The 18,446-nt window shown below is 37.7% G+C and overlaps 1 protein-coding gene across 1 annotated transcript in view; it reads left to right on the top strand.

Annotated features, from left to right (window-relative positions):
* The window catches only part of VPS13B (vacuolar protein sorting 13 homolog B), a 928,263-nt gene that overhangs the window by 83,956 nt on the left and 825,861 nt on the right, over positions 1 to 18,446 (top strand). Inside the window, exon 4 of the mRNA XM_084621078.1 lies at positions 12,259 to 12,379. Coding sequence (XP_084477204.1) covers positions 12,259 to 12,379 — 121 coding nt within the window. The remainder of the gene's footprint in view (positions 1 to 12,258; positions 12,380 to 18,446) is intronic.

Genomic DNA, 18,446 nt, shown 5'->3' with positions numbered 1-18,446 from the left:
CTCAACAGCAGTACTGGGACTAGGCTAACTGAGTTAGAGGCTGATGGCAGTCCTCCATCAGGTGAAATAGATTACAATACAAAGGATGATTTGCACTGGACAAGTTATTGCTGTATAGTTCCCGTATGTGTTGTTTAATAAAGCTTCAGCCTGGTTAAACCACATTCCTGGTGTTTCACCTTTCTTTCTGTGGTGTTCAAGACAATGCCCTTGCTAAATAGCGTAGGCACTGTGCTGCTAGAGATTCTCTTATTCATTTAATTTAAAAGAAGTTCTTTGAGTGTTCATAGTTACTGAAGGTGGGTCATGAGACTTTTTACAGGAATAGGGATATTAATAACACTTGATGCAGTGTCTTTACAAAATCCTACTTATAAAATAAATTAAAACGGTCTCGGACTGCAAAGAGGATGAAGGAACACAAAGGAAAAGACTGTGGGGTCATGGGAGAGAGTGTCTAGCAAGGTGTGGCAAGGTTCAGTGTTAGGTCTTGTCTTCATATGGAGCTCTTGCGCTTTGAATTCGCACAGTTCCTTAATCTGCATTAATTTTAAGAGTGGAGAAGACCCTGATGCTGATCTTCTTTAAAATGTTAATGGTTGGGAAGAGGGTAATCTTCTAACAATATGTTAGTATCTGTGAATTTCATTACATTGGGGGGTTCTGTGAACACCAGTCGAGAGCGAAAAGGTAGCTAGAAAACTTTCTAGGTTGTGAGCTCTGTGGGACAGGTAGTCAGTGTTTCATTGTTTTCCTTTTAGTGCTTACTACAGTGAGTTCATTGACTAGGGCTTTTAGGCGCTAGTGTAATACAAATAATAAATATTATGAATTTTTATAAAGTGTTGTTGGTTTTTAAGGCTAACCATCAGAAAAAGCTTCCCGAATCATTAGGAAGAGTTATTTCTTTGGAATAGTCTCCTAATGGAAGTTGCGGAAACCCCATATTTGAAGACATGCATTATTTTTATAGTTTTATTTTGATTTTGACAATTAAAAGGCACTTACCGCATGTTCTAGGTGGCCTGATATATTTAAAAAAAAGCACAGCAAATATAACAAATATCACTACTCCAGTAGATGACCTAGCTCCCATATAATCAAATCCAAAAGAGTCAACAGGTTTACAATATAAATCACCCTCCCCAAAAAGAAAAAATAACATTCAGACAAGTCAACCCTATCAAAGAGCTGAGACAAGTAAGTGGACTTTGACAAATTTTGGATATTGCTGACCAAAGTGAGGATGAATTCAAAATCAAAGGGCTCTAATGGAGTACAGCCCATCTTGTCTATCTGTGCTTCTGTGGACCTTATCACCACAGTTTTTGAGAAGCTAGCAGCTCCCTCTCTTGTAAACGAAGAGATGTTGCACTCAGATATCTGTGCTAATCAGAACAGTAACAGCACTGAACATAGCAGTCGTTCTCCCCAGAAACTCATGGGCGGCCAGGGCATTTCCCAGAGCATCAGTGCCATGTGTTCACTGCAAGCTACGTTACTTCCAAAGTGGGCTGCTCTGGCTGCATATGACATTGTCCTAATCTTTCAAACAGATTTAAATTATAGCACCATTTAGAGCACATTGCTGTAAATTAATATAGAGGTAATAAAAACATGGATCATGATAGTAAATTCTGGAGTCAAGAATAATGGATTCAACCTCCTGACCTGATGCAGATGGTAAAAAGTCTTTCTGGTCATTGTTGCCTCAATCAGATGACCTGATACAGTCTTTTCTAAACCCTTTGGTTGTTTACCTCAGCCTATGTTCCTAATTTATTCAGGCTGAGCCTTTGCCTCTTTATCCTCATCCATGCCCCCAGTCTTAACTAGACAATCATTAAGATACCACACCAATTGGCTCTGATGAGAAAGACATGGATATAATCATTGTACTAAAAGTACTTCAGAATGGGACTCCTTACTATCCCTTCTAATCGTCTGATATATATTTTGAATAAAAGAGGTTATAAAATGGACCTTTGTGAAACCTCACATGAGAGCGCTTTTGGGACCAAAATACAGTCACTCACAACAAGCTCCCCAGGGATCTCATGGAGAGAAAAGCAGCCATTCACGAGTTACTATGTCACTTCTGTCTTGATCTGCAGGTGAGTCAGCAGCATCTCTTTATTAAAGGCAACTCGATAGCTCTAAAATCAGTATGGGTACCTAAAACATCTACTGGAAGAGATTTAAAACTAGACTGGGTAATAGTGCAAGAAAATCTGCTGTCATAAACAATCTAACTCTGGCATCGGGATAAATATCTAATTCATGACTTCGCAATAGTAATTTCCCAGTGGCCAGATTCCAGCCTGGATAATTATTTTCTATTTCCTTAAAGTTCCCCCTGCACTGTCAGTTAAAGATGTTCTCTCTTTCCCCTTCAAACAAACCATTATTACTGTTGTAGGCAAAACTGATGCCACATACAACCACTCTTGGGACAGAATTTCATTGTTGGCATACAATCTCTAAATCATTTTGGAACCCTTCAAGATAAAAGATGCTATATTCATTAGAATTTTGAAAGATGCTATGTTTGTTATAGTTTTGAGTAACTTTAGCTCTTTTAATTTCAGGCTAAATAATCCTAATTTTGGCAATATTATGTCATAAATATTGACATCTTTTTAACCATATTGTTTACATAATCATATTTCATTCTATTATCTGTTAGCTTTTTCATATTTCATTCTATTATTTGTTAACTTCCAATAGTCAGACTGCTGTTAAAGTTCCCGAGAGCTCAAGTTTTACAGCAGTTAAGTTTATATCAAACAGATCAAAGCAAATGAATTTTCTATATCCTCTGTTTTTACTTGTTTATATTGCTTTTCATTAGAGCAGTAGTAAAATTTAGTCTGCATTTTTCAAGGTTTAGTTTGACTTCAGTATCTATTCCCAATAAAGCAGCTTTGCAAAATCTGTTTGCATGCCTTTTACCTTTGATAGGCGGAAAAGAGATATTTTATTCAAATAAGTATTCACCTTAGAAGAGTGGTCAGTTAAAATTTTGCAAGGGTGTAATAATAGAATCATAGAGTATCAGGGTTGGAAAGGACCTCAGGAGGTCATCTAGTCCAACCCCCTGCTCAAAGCAGGACCAATCCCCAGTTAAATCATCCCCACCATGGCTTTGTCAAGCCTGACCTTAAAAACTTCTAAGGAAGGGGATTCCACCACCTCCCTAGGTAACGCATTCCAGTGTTTCACCACCCTCCTAGTGACAAAGCTTTTTCTAATATCCAACCTAAACCTCCCCCACTGCAACTTGAGACCATTAGTCCTCGTTCTGTCATCTGCTACCACTGAGAACAGTCTAGATCCATCCTCTTTGGAACCCCCTTTCAGGTAGTTGAAAGCAGCTATCAAATGCCCCCTCATTCTTCACTTCTGCAGACTAAACAATCCCAGTTCCCTTAGCCTCTTCTCGTAAGTCATGTGTTCCAGTCCCCTAATAATTTTTGTTGACCTCCACTGGACTTTTTCCAATTTTTCCACATCCTTCTTGGACTGGACGCAGTACTCCAGATGGGGCCTTACCAATGTCGAATAGAGGGGAACGATCACGTCCATCGATCTGCTGGCAATAAAGTGCTCTATTCATGTATTTTTTGTATACATGCATCTACATTTTGACACATATATGGTAGTATTCTGTAGGAGACAATACCACCACTATATTTTTTTTCTGCAGTGAAATCGTGCAGGTCATAACCAGTTTGACATAGATTTGTAACAGATCTTGAAATGATTCTTTGCTGAACTTCCCATGGGTAAGAGTGTTTAATTTTAACATACCCCTATCATTGGAAGCTATTTTGTGGAGCACCAACCTTCCTTCCATAAATAGGAACTGGGTTCATCATTTTGGGTTTCTGCAAGAAGTCTGGAAAGTAAATTAGATTTATTTTTCTAGAAATAATAACTGGAAGAGTAGCAAGAGGATGAGGGAGAAATTTGTTGGGGGTGGAGGAGGGAGAAAGTCAAAACAGTAACTTGAAACAACCTACCTATATAAATGTGCAAGCAGGTTTCTGTAAAGAAGCTAGACAGTGTCAGTATTATTTTGCAGTGTAATACACAACTGGAATTGATTTTTTTTACCACGATTCCCCCTATTTTAAAGAAATGACATTTTTACTTGGTTTCTTGAGAGCATAGGCCAATATTTGCAGAAATAATCATGTGATCCCCATGAGAAAACATTCTTCTCCCATGAAGTATTCTCACTAGACATCTTGGAAGTCTTGCAAATTAAACAAAGCTTGTGTTGTGAAGCATGTTTTAAAATGGAAAAAAAAATCTCCTAAAATTAAAGCAAAAGAGTTGTCTGTTTTATTAAAAATATATAATAAACTATTGGGAAAAGGTTATAGTAAAATTCAGAGCACGTATTCTGATGCTGTCAAATATGGCTTGTATTTGACAAAATGGCAATAGCCATTTTATTTATCAAATATCTCAAGTCAAATTTGACAGAACATTAATCTTAATTTATTAAATATGTCTCATGGATATTTTACTTACTACTTACACAGCATTAGAGATGCACGTGGTACTTTACAAAACATTAAAATGAGGTCCCTTCTCTGAAGAGCTTGTGGGTGGTACGGGGGAGGCCAGATTCTGAAAATGTTTATGTATGTGAGTAACTTTACGCATGTGAGGACTATATGCATGGGACTTGTAAGATCACCAGCCAAGTTAGGACAAGAACAACTTGAGTAGATTACATACTCTGGTGCTTGAATGGAGGAGAAGATAGGAAATAATAATTTTCCATATATTTACTTTCTAATTATATAAGTATGCCCAGTTTATTTGTGTTTAGGAAGAAAATAGATATCTTCTTTATTTACACTAAAGATGCTCTTTATTATGTCCAGTATTGAAAGCAAACCTAAATTATTGTTAAAGGCCAGCATTATAAGTTATTGTATAGTTATTTCACAAAATATTTTTAGTAAATAATTATTGTTTCTCTGTAAAGATCAACACTTACAATACACTTTTGTCTTTTTATAATTTAGATAGCTATTGTTATAACTGATATTTGCAATCATTCCTATTATTAAAATGCAAATGGTGTTTACTAAACTTTGCAGCTAATGATATTTTAGAAATATATATTTTTTAAAAAGTGTTTCTTTAACTTTAAAATGTTTGTCATGTGGTGTGAGCTAGATTTATTAGACTGCAGTAGTTTTAGTGCATTTTGGCTGTGATGTTTATTATGACATCACTGTAATCTATATACAGTATGTGATTTCAGTTGGTTTTAGTGTTAAATATTTTCATAATTATGCTAGTTTTGGCAGTTCACTTGGAACGTTTTCTCTTTAATGAACGTGTTTTACTTCTGGGTAGATTAGACAGACACATGTTTGAAAAATTAATAGCATGCTTTTAAAGTTAACATTGAGTAGAAGTGTATAACTACAGAACTTTTTTGAATGTAAGTAGAACTAAATAGGAATCTAGTTCCTGTAAGGTCATGGCCAGAGTAGTTGTCATCTAGTAATTAGAGTATGACATTTATTTTATAAAATATCAGTAGCTGTTGTGCAAGAAAAAATGTGTATTTTTTAAAAAAAAATACATGCTATACAGAAACTGTTGGATAATTGTGGTTTCAGAGTAACAGCCGTGTTAGTCTGTATTCGCAAAAAGAAAAGGAGTACTTGTGGCACCTTAGAGACTAACCAATTTATTTGAGCATAAGCTTTCGTGAGCTACAGCCGATGAAGTGAGCTGTAGCTCACGAAAGCTTATGCTCAAATAAATTGGTTAGTCTCTAAGGTGCCACAAGTACTCCTTTTCTTTTTGGATAATTGTGTAGTTTAAGGAAACGAGTGCATATTAGCTAGCGCTAAATATAGTAGTACTTTCAAACATTATTGTATTATGTTGGATATTAGGAAAAACTAACTGTATCATGTTGGATACAAAAACTATTGTATCATGTTGGATATCAGATTAGATATTAGGAAAAACTTTTTCACTAGGAGAGTGGTGAAGCACTGGAATGGGTTATCTAGGGAGGTGGTGGAATCTCCTTCCTTAGAGGTTTTTAAGGTCAGGCTTGACAAAGCCGTGGTGGGGATGATTTAGTTGGGGAATGGCCCTGCTTCGAGCAGGGGGTTGGACTTGATGACCTCCTGAGGTCCCTTCCAACCCTAATATTCTATGATTCTGTGATTGAGCTGTTTTTAAGCTGTAGCTAGATACATATTGTTACAAGTGTTCACATAGGTGGGAATAAAGTTGTGAGTGTTCCGTTAGAATTTCCTTATTAATAGTAATGTATAGTTATGTTTCCTAGGGTGGTGCTTGTGTATTATTTTTGTCACCATCCTGGAGCATATAGATATTATTTTGACTACCTTGTTAGATCCAACACACTGAACAAACTATTGCAGACTGTTCCCCTCTCAGCAAAGACTAATTGCTCAGTAAGTATTAAAATTAAAAACAAATGCAATATAACAAAAATATAATAAAATCTCAGAATCTTAAAATTTTTAATTCAAACAACAAATGACGGGATCCATTTTAAATAAAAAAAGATTGAAATTGGAGTTTATTCAGAAACAAAGGTCTTTTTCCTTAAAAAATAAACCTTACAGGATGAAAAAAGCTTTACAGAGCTTTTTATAAATGGAGAGGAATGAAATGAGACTGATTTAGGCATAAGCAAATTCTCTGTTGTGTAGGAGTCATGTTGCAAAAGTGCAATTGCCAGCAGACTTTGCACGTGCTGATGGGATCCTTGTATGACAGGTGGTTTGTGAGTGTGCACTGGTTAGTACAAGGCTGAAAAAGTAGAATTTGAATGTAGCTAGTATCAATACCATGTGTGGTTTAAAAAGAGGAAATGATAATTTAAAGACAATCTGTTTTTTTTACTGGTAACCAACTAACTATCACAGGGCAAGCATAATATGATCGTAATGGTTCATATCAGTAATGAGTCCTTCCAAAACATTCTGTGTAAATGGTAAGAGACAATGACTCTACCACATGCTAAGCAAAGAGGGGATCATGCTTATTGAGCTGTGTGGTCACCAGCGCATCTGTTGCTTTGGCAAGATCAAAAGATAAATAAAAATGCAGTGATTCATCAGAAAAACACTTTTGTACAGAATCTGAAACACAGTTTTCTAAGGAAGGGCATGGTCAAAATAATGCCAAAATTCTTAACTTGAAATCTATGAATAAATTGTCCTCTACAAGTGAAGGAGATGAGCAAGCTTCCTGTTATAAAAGATCTCTACCTAACAGCAAAACTTTTGTCTTCTCAGTGTTGAGGATGTGAGAGGGCAGGTGTATCCAAGTGTCATTATTGCTCAGGTATCCTTCCAAATCAGAATTTTCATTTGTAAGGTCCATGGACAAAAGAACAATATTGTACTGATGAGACTCTACAATATGTTGAGGTGCTGAACAACAGGTGTTAAAACAAAATCTTGGTGAGATGCTCTATTATCCATAATCACCAACTGATTCCTATCTTCTAATTTTGTCCAGAATCGCTGGAACATAATCCCAGACAATACCAGCAACATTCCTTAGTTGTTTATATGATTGATCAGCCATTACTGATCAATTATATAAAAAGATGGGAGGTCCCATATCACCCAAATGACCAGTTAATCCTAATTTAAGATCAACAGAAGATCACTTGTAATTTCTGCATGCGCAATCTCAACTCTAAAGAAATCTGAAACTCAGCTGGGAGCCATTGTAAATTCTGTATTTCCTGGAAACAAGTGTGTTTTTTGCATTCCCCTTTGGTGTCACTTATTCATAAAAATCCTTGGAGGGTTGAGAAAGACAGTCTTTGTCATCCTAGTTGGGCCATCATGGCTGCAATGAGCACTGTACAAAAAACGGGATCCAGCTGCCATCAAGAGTTCTCTGCTTTCTCATTTTCTTAAAGCTGTTAAGAGAAGTGCCACATCCAGACCTGCCAAAACATCTATGAAATCTCACTCTGAAAAGCATATAGAAGTAGATCTTCAAATTGTGCACATTCCTAGTTTCCAGAAGGATTTGGGAAACTTTTTTCTTCACTGATAAGATGCTCGGAGAGTAGACATTATAGTGACCTCTAATTCTTCAGCAGAAGGTTTGAGATTTTGAAGAAATCAGGACCTTGCTCATAAGCTTCTGATAGATCAAGTTTATATCCTTTTGTAGGCCATGAGGAAGGTGCAAGGTAGTAGGATCATATGCCGTATTAATAAGATTCGAGAAAATTTATTTTATTATTCTCTCCTATTTTCCCACATTTAGAATATCTTTTGTGTTTGCGACACAGAGATCCATTGGTGCCAGCTAGAAAACAGTTGACTACTCTGTTGAGATACAGAGGGCTGTTAGTGCCAGCTTGCAAAGGGTTCACTACTCTGGGTCAGCAACTCCTATCAGGCCTGACAAACTCACTGTACCCAACACATTGCTTTTGTTGCACTTATCCAAAAAGTGGCCTATAAGGTATCAAATGAAAGCTGATGACACACTAGTCATTAATATCACTGTGAAATGTATGTTGTTATAAATATAAAGGGAAGGGTAAACCCCTTTAAAATCCCTCCTGGCCAGAGGAAAAATCCTTTCACCTGTAAAGGGTTAAGAAGCTAGGATAACCTCGCTGGCACCTGACCAAAATGACCAATGAGGAGACAAGATACTTTCAAAAGCTGGGAGGAGGGAGAAAAACAAAGGGTCTGTGTCTGTCTGTGTGATGCTTTTGTCGGGGACAGAACAGGAATGGAGTCTTAGAATTTACTAAGTAATCTAGCTAGATATGCATTAGATTATGATTTCTTTAAATGGGTGAGAAATTAAGCTGTGCTGAATAGAATGGATATTCCTGTCTGTGTCTTTTTGTAACTTAAGGTTTTGCCTAGAGGGATTCTCTGTGTTTTGAATCTAATTACCCTGTAAGGTATTTACCATCCTGATTTTACAGAGGGGATTCTTTTTTACTTTTTACTTCTATTTTAAAATTCTTCTTTTCAGAAACTGATTGCTTTTGCATTGTTCTTAAGATCCAAGGGTTTGGGTCTATGGTCACCTATGCAAATGGTGAGGATTTTTACCAAACCTTCCCCAGGAAGTGGGGTGCAAGGGTTGGGAGGATTTTGGGGGGAAAGACGTTTCCAAACAACGCTTTCCTAATAAATAAACCCAGATAAATGTTTGGTGGTGGCAATGGAAGTCCAAGGGCAAAGGGTAAAATAGTTTGTACCTTGGGGAAGTTTTAACCTAAGCTGGTAAAAGTAAGCTTCGGAGGTTTTCATGCAGGTCCCCACATCTGTACCCTAGAGTTCAGAGTGAAGAAGGAACCTTGACATATGTACTGACAATATATAAGAAAGTGTGTGTGTGTGTGTGTGTGTGTGTGTGTATATATATATATATATATAATTTCAGTAACATACTGAAATTACGTTTTAAATTCTGTAACAAGGCAAAGGGGACAAACAGTTCTTCTGCCAGACTCTTATCTCTGTCTCTGGTGTAAATTAAGGACTATAAGGCAACACAATGGAAGCCCCATTTGCATGTGGAGCCAACAGAAAAAACAGGTTGACTGGGGGAGAGGTGAAGGGGTTTGTGTGTGTGTGTGGGGGGGGGGAATGTGAAACCAGCATTGGGGAGCACACCAGAGAACCAGCCACAGCGGAGAAGAGTCTTATCTGGAAATACACTTCAAAGGAATATTTCAAAGATTTATTGAGCTATAAGAGGAAGGAACAGGGCCTCTTGTCCTTCACCGGGGAAGTAAAGAGGACGGTGCTTTTGGCATTCATGAAAGTTGCATCCTGGCCATGAGGGCTAGTGATGTTGGGAAGTTGCTTTAGGTGAGACATTGCTTTCGACCAGTGGTTCCCAAACTTGTTCCTCCGCTTGTGCAGGGAAAGCCCCTGGCAGGCCGGGCTGGTTTGTTTACCTGTCATGTCCACATGTTTGGCCGATTGCGGCTCCCAGTGGCTGCAGTTCGCTGCTCCAGGCCAATGGGAGCCGTGATCAGCCGAACTGGCGGATGCGGCAGGTAAACAAACCGGCCCAGCCTGCCAGGGGCTTTCCCTGCACAAGCGGCGGAACAAGTTTGGGAACCACTGCTTTAGACAAGGATTTAACTAAGCTTGGACCCTAAGGGAAGCATTTTATACCTTTTGTTTTACATGTAACCTGTTGTTCGTTATCTTTGCTCACTAGCTCTTAAGTTTATTTACAAATATTAAGATTTATTTGTTTTCACTATAAGTAGATTCCGGTGCTGTGTTGTTGTAAGGGACCTAATCCTGAGTTTTGCCAGTCAAGCTGTGTGTATGCTGTCTCTTCAGAGACAGGCGTACCTGGTTATTTCTGGGAGTGTCCAGTGACGTGTTGGATACGATTGTCTCTAGTCTGCACAAGAGAGGGTGAGCTCTATGGAGTCCTGGAAGACCGTACTTATCAGTGACCAGAGACTGTTCGTTTCAGGGAGCTGAGCTAGAGCAGGCATTAGGCAAATCTGCTTCACTCTAGGGGCAGGTGGTGGTGAGGTGTGTCTCAGCCCTGACTACTGCTGGAGAGCGTCACGGTGCTATCTTAAGTTTTATTTGTTACTAGGCTTTCTCTTCTGCCCTTTTAGCATTTGGGATTCATTTTTTCTGTAAAAGGCATATTCTTTCTTGTCCTCCTTACTTAGATGGGTCAGTATGCTAGTTGTTGATTTTAGGTTTTGTCATGTATTTAGTCTTCTTCCAGACTAAGGTGTTGGTAAATATTATCTCTTCCTTTCTTCCTGAAATGTTATCTCCATTTTGTGTCAATCAGGGAAATTGACATAAATAGTTTTTCTCCCTCTTCCAAATATGAAATGGAAAGGTTGTGGCATTCCCTTGACTGTCTTTACATCTCTTTAAGTTTTGTTTAGAGACAGACCTTTTCATAAGTTGGACATGCTTTTCATTTTGTCTGAGGAAACCTTGAAAAACCAAGAAATACGGGGTTAAGATCCCCTCATGTAATTCTTACAAGAACATTAAACAAGAAATGTTAGAAAATCCAGAAATACAGACTGAAGATGACACTTCTCACACAACATAACCATGCAATTTTAACTGTGTTGTAGCAGGAATGCCAACAGGAACTAGGAATGTCACCTCTCCATAAAACACTGCCACTTTTATTGCCCATTATAGTTTCTTAACAGGACTTGTGTTCATACACTCCAGCAACCCTTGTGATCTAGGCAGCATTATGATCCAGGACATACTTGCTGCTGGTAGGCTCAGTTCACATCAGATAAAAAGGTTTAAGAATGGGTAAAGTACCCTGATCTCTCTAAGGGAACCTCAGGGCAGGGATCACAGGCAGCAGAATTAAGGTTTTTTTTTTCTTCTTGTAATATTAGTATTCTTATGATAAGGCATTAACCATAATGTATTGGTTTTCTAAACATGAGTTTTGATGATAAACACACATTCTGGAAGGGCACAGGGAACACGACACAATAGTTGAGCCATTGCAACCCTAACTCCACATAACTAAGTTTTGTGTGTGTGAATTTTCTATGTTGCAAGTATTTATCGTTTAACATACATTTTTAACTCAGTTATTTTATGAGTGAGCCATGTTTTCTGTTGCCAAAGTGCTGAAGGTAAATCAGTCATATAAAAGCTTAAAGATGAGCAGTTACTTCAGGTTTGTTTATCTATTTTAGGGCAGTATTTGCTGTTTTAAGGGTCTGAGAGAATGTCTTGCTTCGTGAGGCAGCTTTAATTAACTGTGGTAGAAAGGACATGACTCTGACATGTTGGAACTGTTCAAGATTGTTTCATGAGCAAACACTTAGGCTAATCCGATAAAGGTGGATAGTGTTTCTCACATTTATTTTTATAGTCTGTAGGGCTTTTTCTTTGATTTTTTCAGGAATGTTTTGTCTGAATTGCAGCTAATTACGGTCATCACTATAATGTGTGACTTTTGCTGAAACAAAACCAATCAATTAAATATTGGATTAATACTCTTTTTTATTTGCATTTCAAATCATCTGTTTTTTGCTTTCTAGTTAATCCCAAATTACTGTATAATTTATGGTTAAACACAAACTGTAGTGTACAAGGAACAATACTGGCAAAATATTATATTTATCAAATCTAGCAATCATAAATCCCTTACATTCAGCTGCTCTTCAGTTAATTTTTTTCTTCTTTGAATAATTCAGATTAATATTTGTTTGATTTCCAGGAAGACCATGAAAGCAGTGGTTCCAGTTCAACAAACCGCAGTACCACAGAGAGTGCAAAATCAGCAGTGAAACCACGACGAATCCAGCAAACTACTCCTTCTGATCCTGATTTACCGCCAGGTAATGTACAACATACCTTTCATGAACTAGATTGTAATTGTTTATTTGTATGCTTTATATGGATTTTATAAATAAAATAGGTTAAAGGTTTATTAACTTGGGCCCAAATTTTCAAATCTGTGTGCTTAAAGTTAGGTGCATTAAATATATGTAGGCACCTAATAGTAGCCTGATGTTTCAGAATTGCTGACCATCCACAAATTACTCTGAGGTGAAAAGGATCTAGCAGTATTCCAAAACACAGCTAAATTAAAATAAAACTTTAACTTAGCAGGAAAAGATTTGTCTTTTCTTTAATTCTTCCTAGGCCTTTGCACAAGGAATAGCGCTTTCTAGTTTTTCCAGTAATTTTGGCTGATGTACATCTGTGTGTTCAGGATGATAAAAGTTGAGAAGCTTATCTCAATATCTTATTTTCTTTGTCTTCTTACAAGGTTTTCAGTGTGTGCTAATGTGAATTTAAGAAATCATCCTCTTTTGTGCACATAGCATTGGATGTTTTCCTTGTGGTATTTTTCTTTCTGGCAAACTTCTTGATCTAGGTCTAGGGCACTACAGTTTTTTAGCGTCTTTTTTTGGACATTATTATTCTGGGCCTTCAGAGTTGATGAGGCCTTTCTCTTCCACGTCAAAGTAGCAGAAGGCTGAAGTTAGCAGTTGTCTCATTAATCTGACCTTGGAAGAGGTCATTAAAGTTTGTGTGCAGAGCACTTTGTGTTAGGATTTCTTGAAGATTTCTTGAGGTCCCTTCTGGCCCTACATTTTTATGCTTCTATTATATATTGTTTTGCCTCACTTTGGTACATGAACACCTGTGTTAGAGCCAAGGATTTAAAGACTGCTTTGATTTGTTTGCCTTGATAAATTATTGGTGTTGAAGGAAGTCTGGAACTTCAGTGACTTGGATAAACAGGAGTTTTGGTACACATCTCCTACCTGGGCAGCACTTCAGCTCAGTGGTAGTAGAGTTTGTCCATCTTGGCTCATTGTGTCCCATCTCCACATCATGAGGTTCTGAGACCTAGTTATCCTGACCCAACCCACAGAAGCCTTGTGCGGGAAATCATCAGTTCCTCAGTGATGGTTTTGGCACGTTGGAATATTGGTTTCTGTGAGAATCTTCACGATATAGGTGCTCTGGAGGCATGCTTTTTGGAACACAGACATCATATGGAGCGTAGACCCTCCAAGAGGGGCATTTCTCCAAGAACAATTGCATCATGAAATGCACTTTTCCAGGCAGGAACCTGTAATTGCCTAAGGTGAGCACCTTGCTGGGCATGTCAGTATCTTGGTGAAGCATCAACACCTGGTTATCATGTTTTTCTCTGACTGCTTCAGTAGTTACTTTGTAACCTTGATGCTCTTGTGGATCTGTAATTACATCGTCACTTCTGGTCTGTAGGCACACTCTACACAGTCAGTGGTGTGGTGAAGGGACGGACACTCAGTATATCAGTGTGAAAAGTTCAACAACTTGGACTGTTACCAGTGAGCATCAGTAAGAGCTGATGTCTTTGGATGCATCATGACAGACTTTCAGCAGAGCTAAGTTCTCCAAGTTCAGTTTTGTTTCTTTATGCATCTAGCATCAGCCACCTTCCATGTCACTCAGAAGTTCCATAAGATATGCAACATAGGAATCCAAACATTGTGAATCTTGTTCTATGATTTAGCTGTTACGTCCTAGGTAGGCTTTAATCCATATATCTCACTCTTATTAACGTAGCATATCTCCTACTGTAAATAGACTACTTTTGGTGTTTAGTAAGCATCACACCAGAGTGCTGGAATCACTCAATTCAACATGAGCTTCCCAAAGGCCCAAGTATTTTCTCAGAGGCTGGTGTAATATACTGGAAGGAAGTGCTGCTTGATAGAGTTCAGCACAAAATATTCACGTGTGGGAGAAAATTCAGGGCTGTTAGCTTGGAGGGAGACATCACCAGTCTGGCAGAAACAGTTTTCCAGGGTCAACAGATGACCATTTTCAGAGTGGTGGTAGTGATGGTGCCAAGTGAGAGAATGCACAGGGGGTGCATAGGGTTTTAACAGGAATGCTCTGGGTCAGATATATGCATAATAGTTCACTGAACTGTGGTATATGAGGACTCTACCGAGAGCCAATAGCCCACTAGTCATTGTAATCATTGCAAAGTGTATGTATGGATAATATTTAAGGAGTTGTGTATTTATACTGAAAATTATAGTAAGGTCTTGGAGTTAAGGCAGGTCACCGGGAGGTAACATGCCTCATGCATATTCCTTTCAGGTGGAAGGTAACATACACTTATCTCCCTGTCTGGTCATGCATTTTTTGTATGTCTCACAGTGTAGGCCTATTTCCATACTGAGCCACAGGCAGAAGAAACTATTGCGAAATCTACAAGAAGAAATTCACAGGATGAAACAAACAGCAGGCAGTGTCCTGTTAATGACTAACTACAAAAGGTTGTTAGGGTATATCTGGGGGTACAAGGAAACGTACAGCGTCCTTCAGTGGGGAGGCAAGCTGACCACGTCCTTGTCTGATGAAAGGAGGATCACAGCCAAGTCTCATTATAGAGCTCTTCAAGAACTTTGGGTGAGCACTACTCTACAAGACATGAGAATACCGAGTTCAAGTGTAGGCTTTTAGAATGCTTTTATTTATTTTACTTTATATGTAACCATTTGTTTCCAATACTTCTACTTGCTGCTATTTGAATTTATTTTATTAAATAAACATATACTTGATTTCACTATAAACATATCTAAGTGTTGTGTGTTAAGTTGAGTGGTGATCTGAGGTGAAACTGGTAAGCTGAGGAGTGCTGTTTCTTTGGAAGCAGTGAATCTGTGAGTACTGTGAGCGGAACAGGGGCTGAACATTCCAGGGAAATGCTTGCCCTGAGGGCTCAAGGTGGAGTGTGCCTATTGCTAACCTGTAAAGAGACAGTGGGGCATAGAGGGGAGTTCTTGTATTGTCTGTGGCTGGTGGAGTTGGCAAGCTGATCCATGGCAGGCACAGTTAAGGCTTCCTCTCACTATGGGCAGGTGGTAGCAAGATACCTCACAACCCTGCCTAGCCCTGGGAAGCATCACACTCATCCAGTCTGATCCTATTTAGTTTGTGAGGTCCAGTTCTTCCTTCACTTTATATTTGAGCAAAATAATTACTGATGAAAGAGAAAGCAACTTCAGATTTTTTTTAACTTTGACAATTGTTTTGCACCAAAACTGCAGGAAACTATTGATAGAACACGCTTCCCAGTTTTTTATTCCCATAATCAGAGTTTTCTCCAGCGGAAAAATCTTACTATGTTGTGGTTATGGAAAATTTTGGTGGATCACAGAGAAAGCATCATGGATGTCAAAACTGACTGGCTTTGAAAGGCTTATAAAGCCGGAATATTAAAGAATTTCCATTTGGACTGGTGGAGGGGATACTACTTGCTCCACAAAGCTGGAACACTGCTACTGTTTCTGTGCCAATTATGATACCTGCGGACTCTGTCTACCCTTTGCTGCCATGGTGGTGAAGCCATATTCAGATTCTGAGGGTGCTGAAAAACAATGATTGAACTATTGCCTCAATCATGCCAGAAAGTTGCCTTGTGGAGACTGAAGGGGAAATAGACATTCCTACTGAAGCAAAATTGCAGAAACCTGAAGTACATCCTTGCAGTAAGTGCTGCTTGCTGTATAGTCCATAACCTCTGAGAACAGAAGGGATCATTATGGGCTGGTCTACACTACAGCTGAAAGTCGACCTAAGTTATGCTACTTCAGTTACATAAGTTACATAACTGAAGTTGACGTAACTTATGTCTAGTTACAGTGGTGTCTACACTGCGCTGTTTTGACGGGAGACACGCTCTCTCCAACTTACCTTGCACTTCTCCGGGAACTAGAGTACAGAAGTCAATGGGAGAGTGTCTGCCATTAATTTAGTGGGTCTTCGCCAGACCTGCTAAATCGACACCGCTTCATCGATCGCAGCAGTGCCAATCTAGCTGCAAGTATAGACATGCCCTATGACTAAGATATTAGGAAAGAGGAAATCAGTATTTAAAAAAAAATGAAACTGCTTTCCATATACATTTTAAAAATTAAATTTATAAGCTTTCTGCTCTCTGAATTTCCTCATGGTGTTTCATGGTTCTTATAAATTTTGCCACAGTTGAGTGCATTCTGTTGTGAATATTTTCCTGCATATTTAGGAATCTTATACATTTTAATATACTTTAGTCTATCATATTTTTATAATTCACCTAAAGCTTATAGGAGACTTAGCTGGCTGAATATTGATGAAACTCTAGAAAGTCAATATTCTCTGCATAAGCATGTGAATTTTATGTGAAACAACATTTAAATGATCATTATGTAAGTGTGCAGATTTCAATCAGAGAATTGAAAAAGTGTCATTCTTTTTTGCATTATTTTGAAATATAACAATACAGCTGAAGATATATCCGGCTTTGAAATAAAAAAGCTTTGTTTTAAATATTTTCAGAATAAGAAAAAACTAGAGCTCTTTTAATTTTACATTTAAATATGAGTGAAATCCTGAGCCTACTGAAATCAGTGAGAGTTTTGCTATTGATTTTAACGGGGTAAGGATTTCACTTGTTTTGCTGAACCTGATTCTGTTTCTCTGATGCAAATCAAGAGTAACGCCATTTAATGTATTAAAGTTACATCAGAAGAAAACAGTGTAAGTTAGATCAGAATCAGACCATTTAAAATTTTTATCATAAAATATAGTCTAATTGATATTTGTACTGTGCACATTGCAACTTTTTAAAAAGCCTAAATATTTTGGGGCCTGATTCTTATTTGCACGGAGGCCACTTTATACCACTTCAGTCATTTAATGCGGTTTTAATGTGGATGTAAGTATAATTTACTTCCACTTTTTTCCTTTACACCGTCAGAGCAGTTTAAAGTGGTCTTAGTGTAAACAGGAATCAAGCACTTTATAATACTACAACTCCTTTTGCAAATCTTTTTAGTCTGTATTCTAATGTTCATCAAGGATGAACTAGTACATTTTACCCTTTCTCATCTTTTGAATTTCAGTTACAAGCTTTTTTCAGCAAGTTTTATACTTCTACATGTTCATTTCAGTAGTTGGTTGACAGTAGGGCAAAAGGGCAGATTCAGTTAGTGAAAAGGTCATGTAAGATTAGAGAACTGTAAATTTCACAGCTTAATATCGACAGCTTTCACTTGGCCTCCTGGATTCCATCTTGTTTCCTTACACAAGTCTCCAAAGAAATACTTCGCCTCCTTAATGTCATATTTATTATGCTTTAATACACTCATGATAGTGGCAAGATCATAGCATAATAGAAATGTCTAAAAATAAATAATTATGTGGGAGTTAAGCTTGTTCAAAATATTTTTAATATAATGAAAGATTTATTGCACATTGTGTGGTCAACCTTTCATATTAAATCTTTAAAAAATACTCAGATATTGAATATTGTTGATTCTGAATATGTTCAAGGGAAATCTTAAAACCACATTTGCATATGTAAAATAACTGTTTTAAAACACGGCAAAGAGTTCAGTTTCAGCCATTTTAGAATTATGCAAATGCAAATCATCTGATAAGAACGTATACAGGGGAAGTATGTGAATTTGTACTTCTATAAATTGAAAACGGCTAATCAATTTTGCTCAAATGTGGACCAAAAAGCCCACACACATTTTAGGATGAAATCAAACGAAGAAAATTGCAGCCCAATATTTGTATGATAGACTGGAAAAAGGAGAGTTGGAATAGAAGTTGAATCTCAACTTTAATGCTAACTATCTATAAGGAGAAATTATCCTCAAATTCAGAATAATCTTTGTTTGTAAATTTAGTGCAGTGGGCAGATCCCAGCTTACATAAAGTGGATCAAGAAATGGAGTGCCACATTAGAAGCAATATTATCAGCTTTCATTAATGTGGTAACTGAACTCACTGAGAACGTGAAGGCTCTATTAAAGTGAATGTTGGTAATCTGTCTCCCAGAGATAATGACCCATCCTGGGCAGATGGTACCAACTTGTAACAGGGATCTGACTGTTGACTGTC

Source organism: Lepidochelys olivacea, assembly GCF_965140295.1.
Source record: "Lepidochelys olivacea isolate rLepOli2 genome assembly, chromosome: 2".
Lineage (NCBI taxonomy): Eukaryota > Metazoa > Chordata > Testudines > Cheloniidae > Lepidochelys > Lepidochelys olivacea.
Note: the sequence above shows the minus strand (reverse complement) of the source record. Positions and strands in the feature narration are given on the sequence as shown.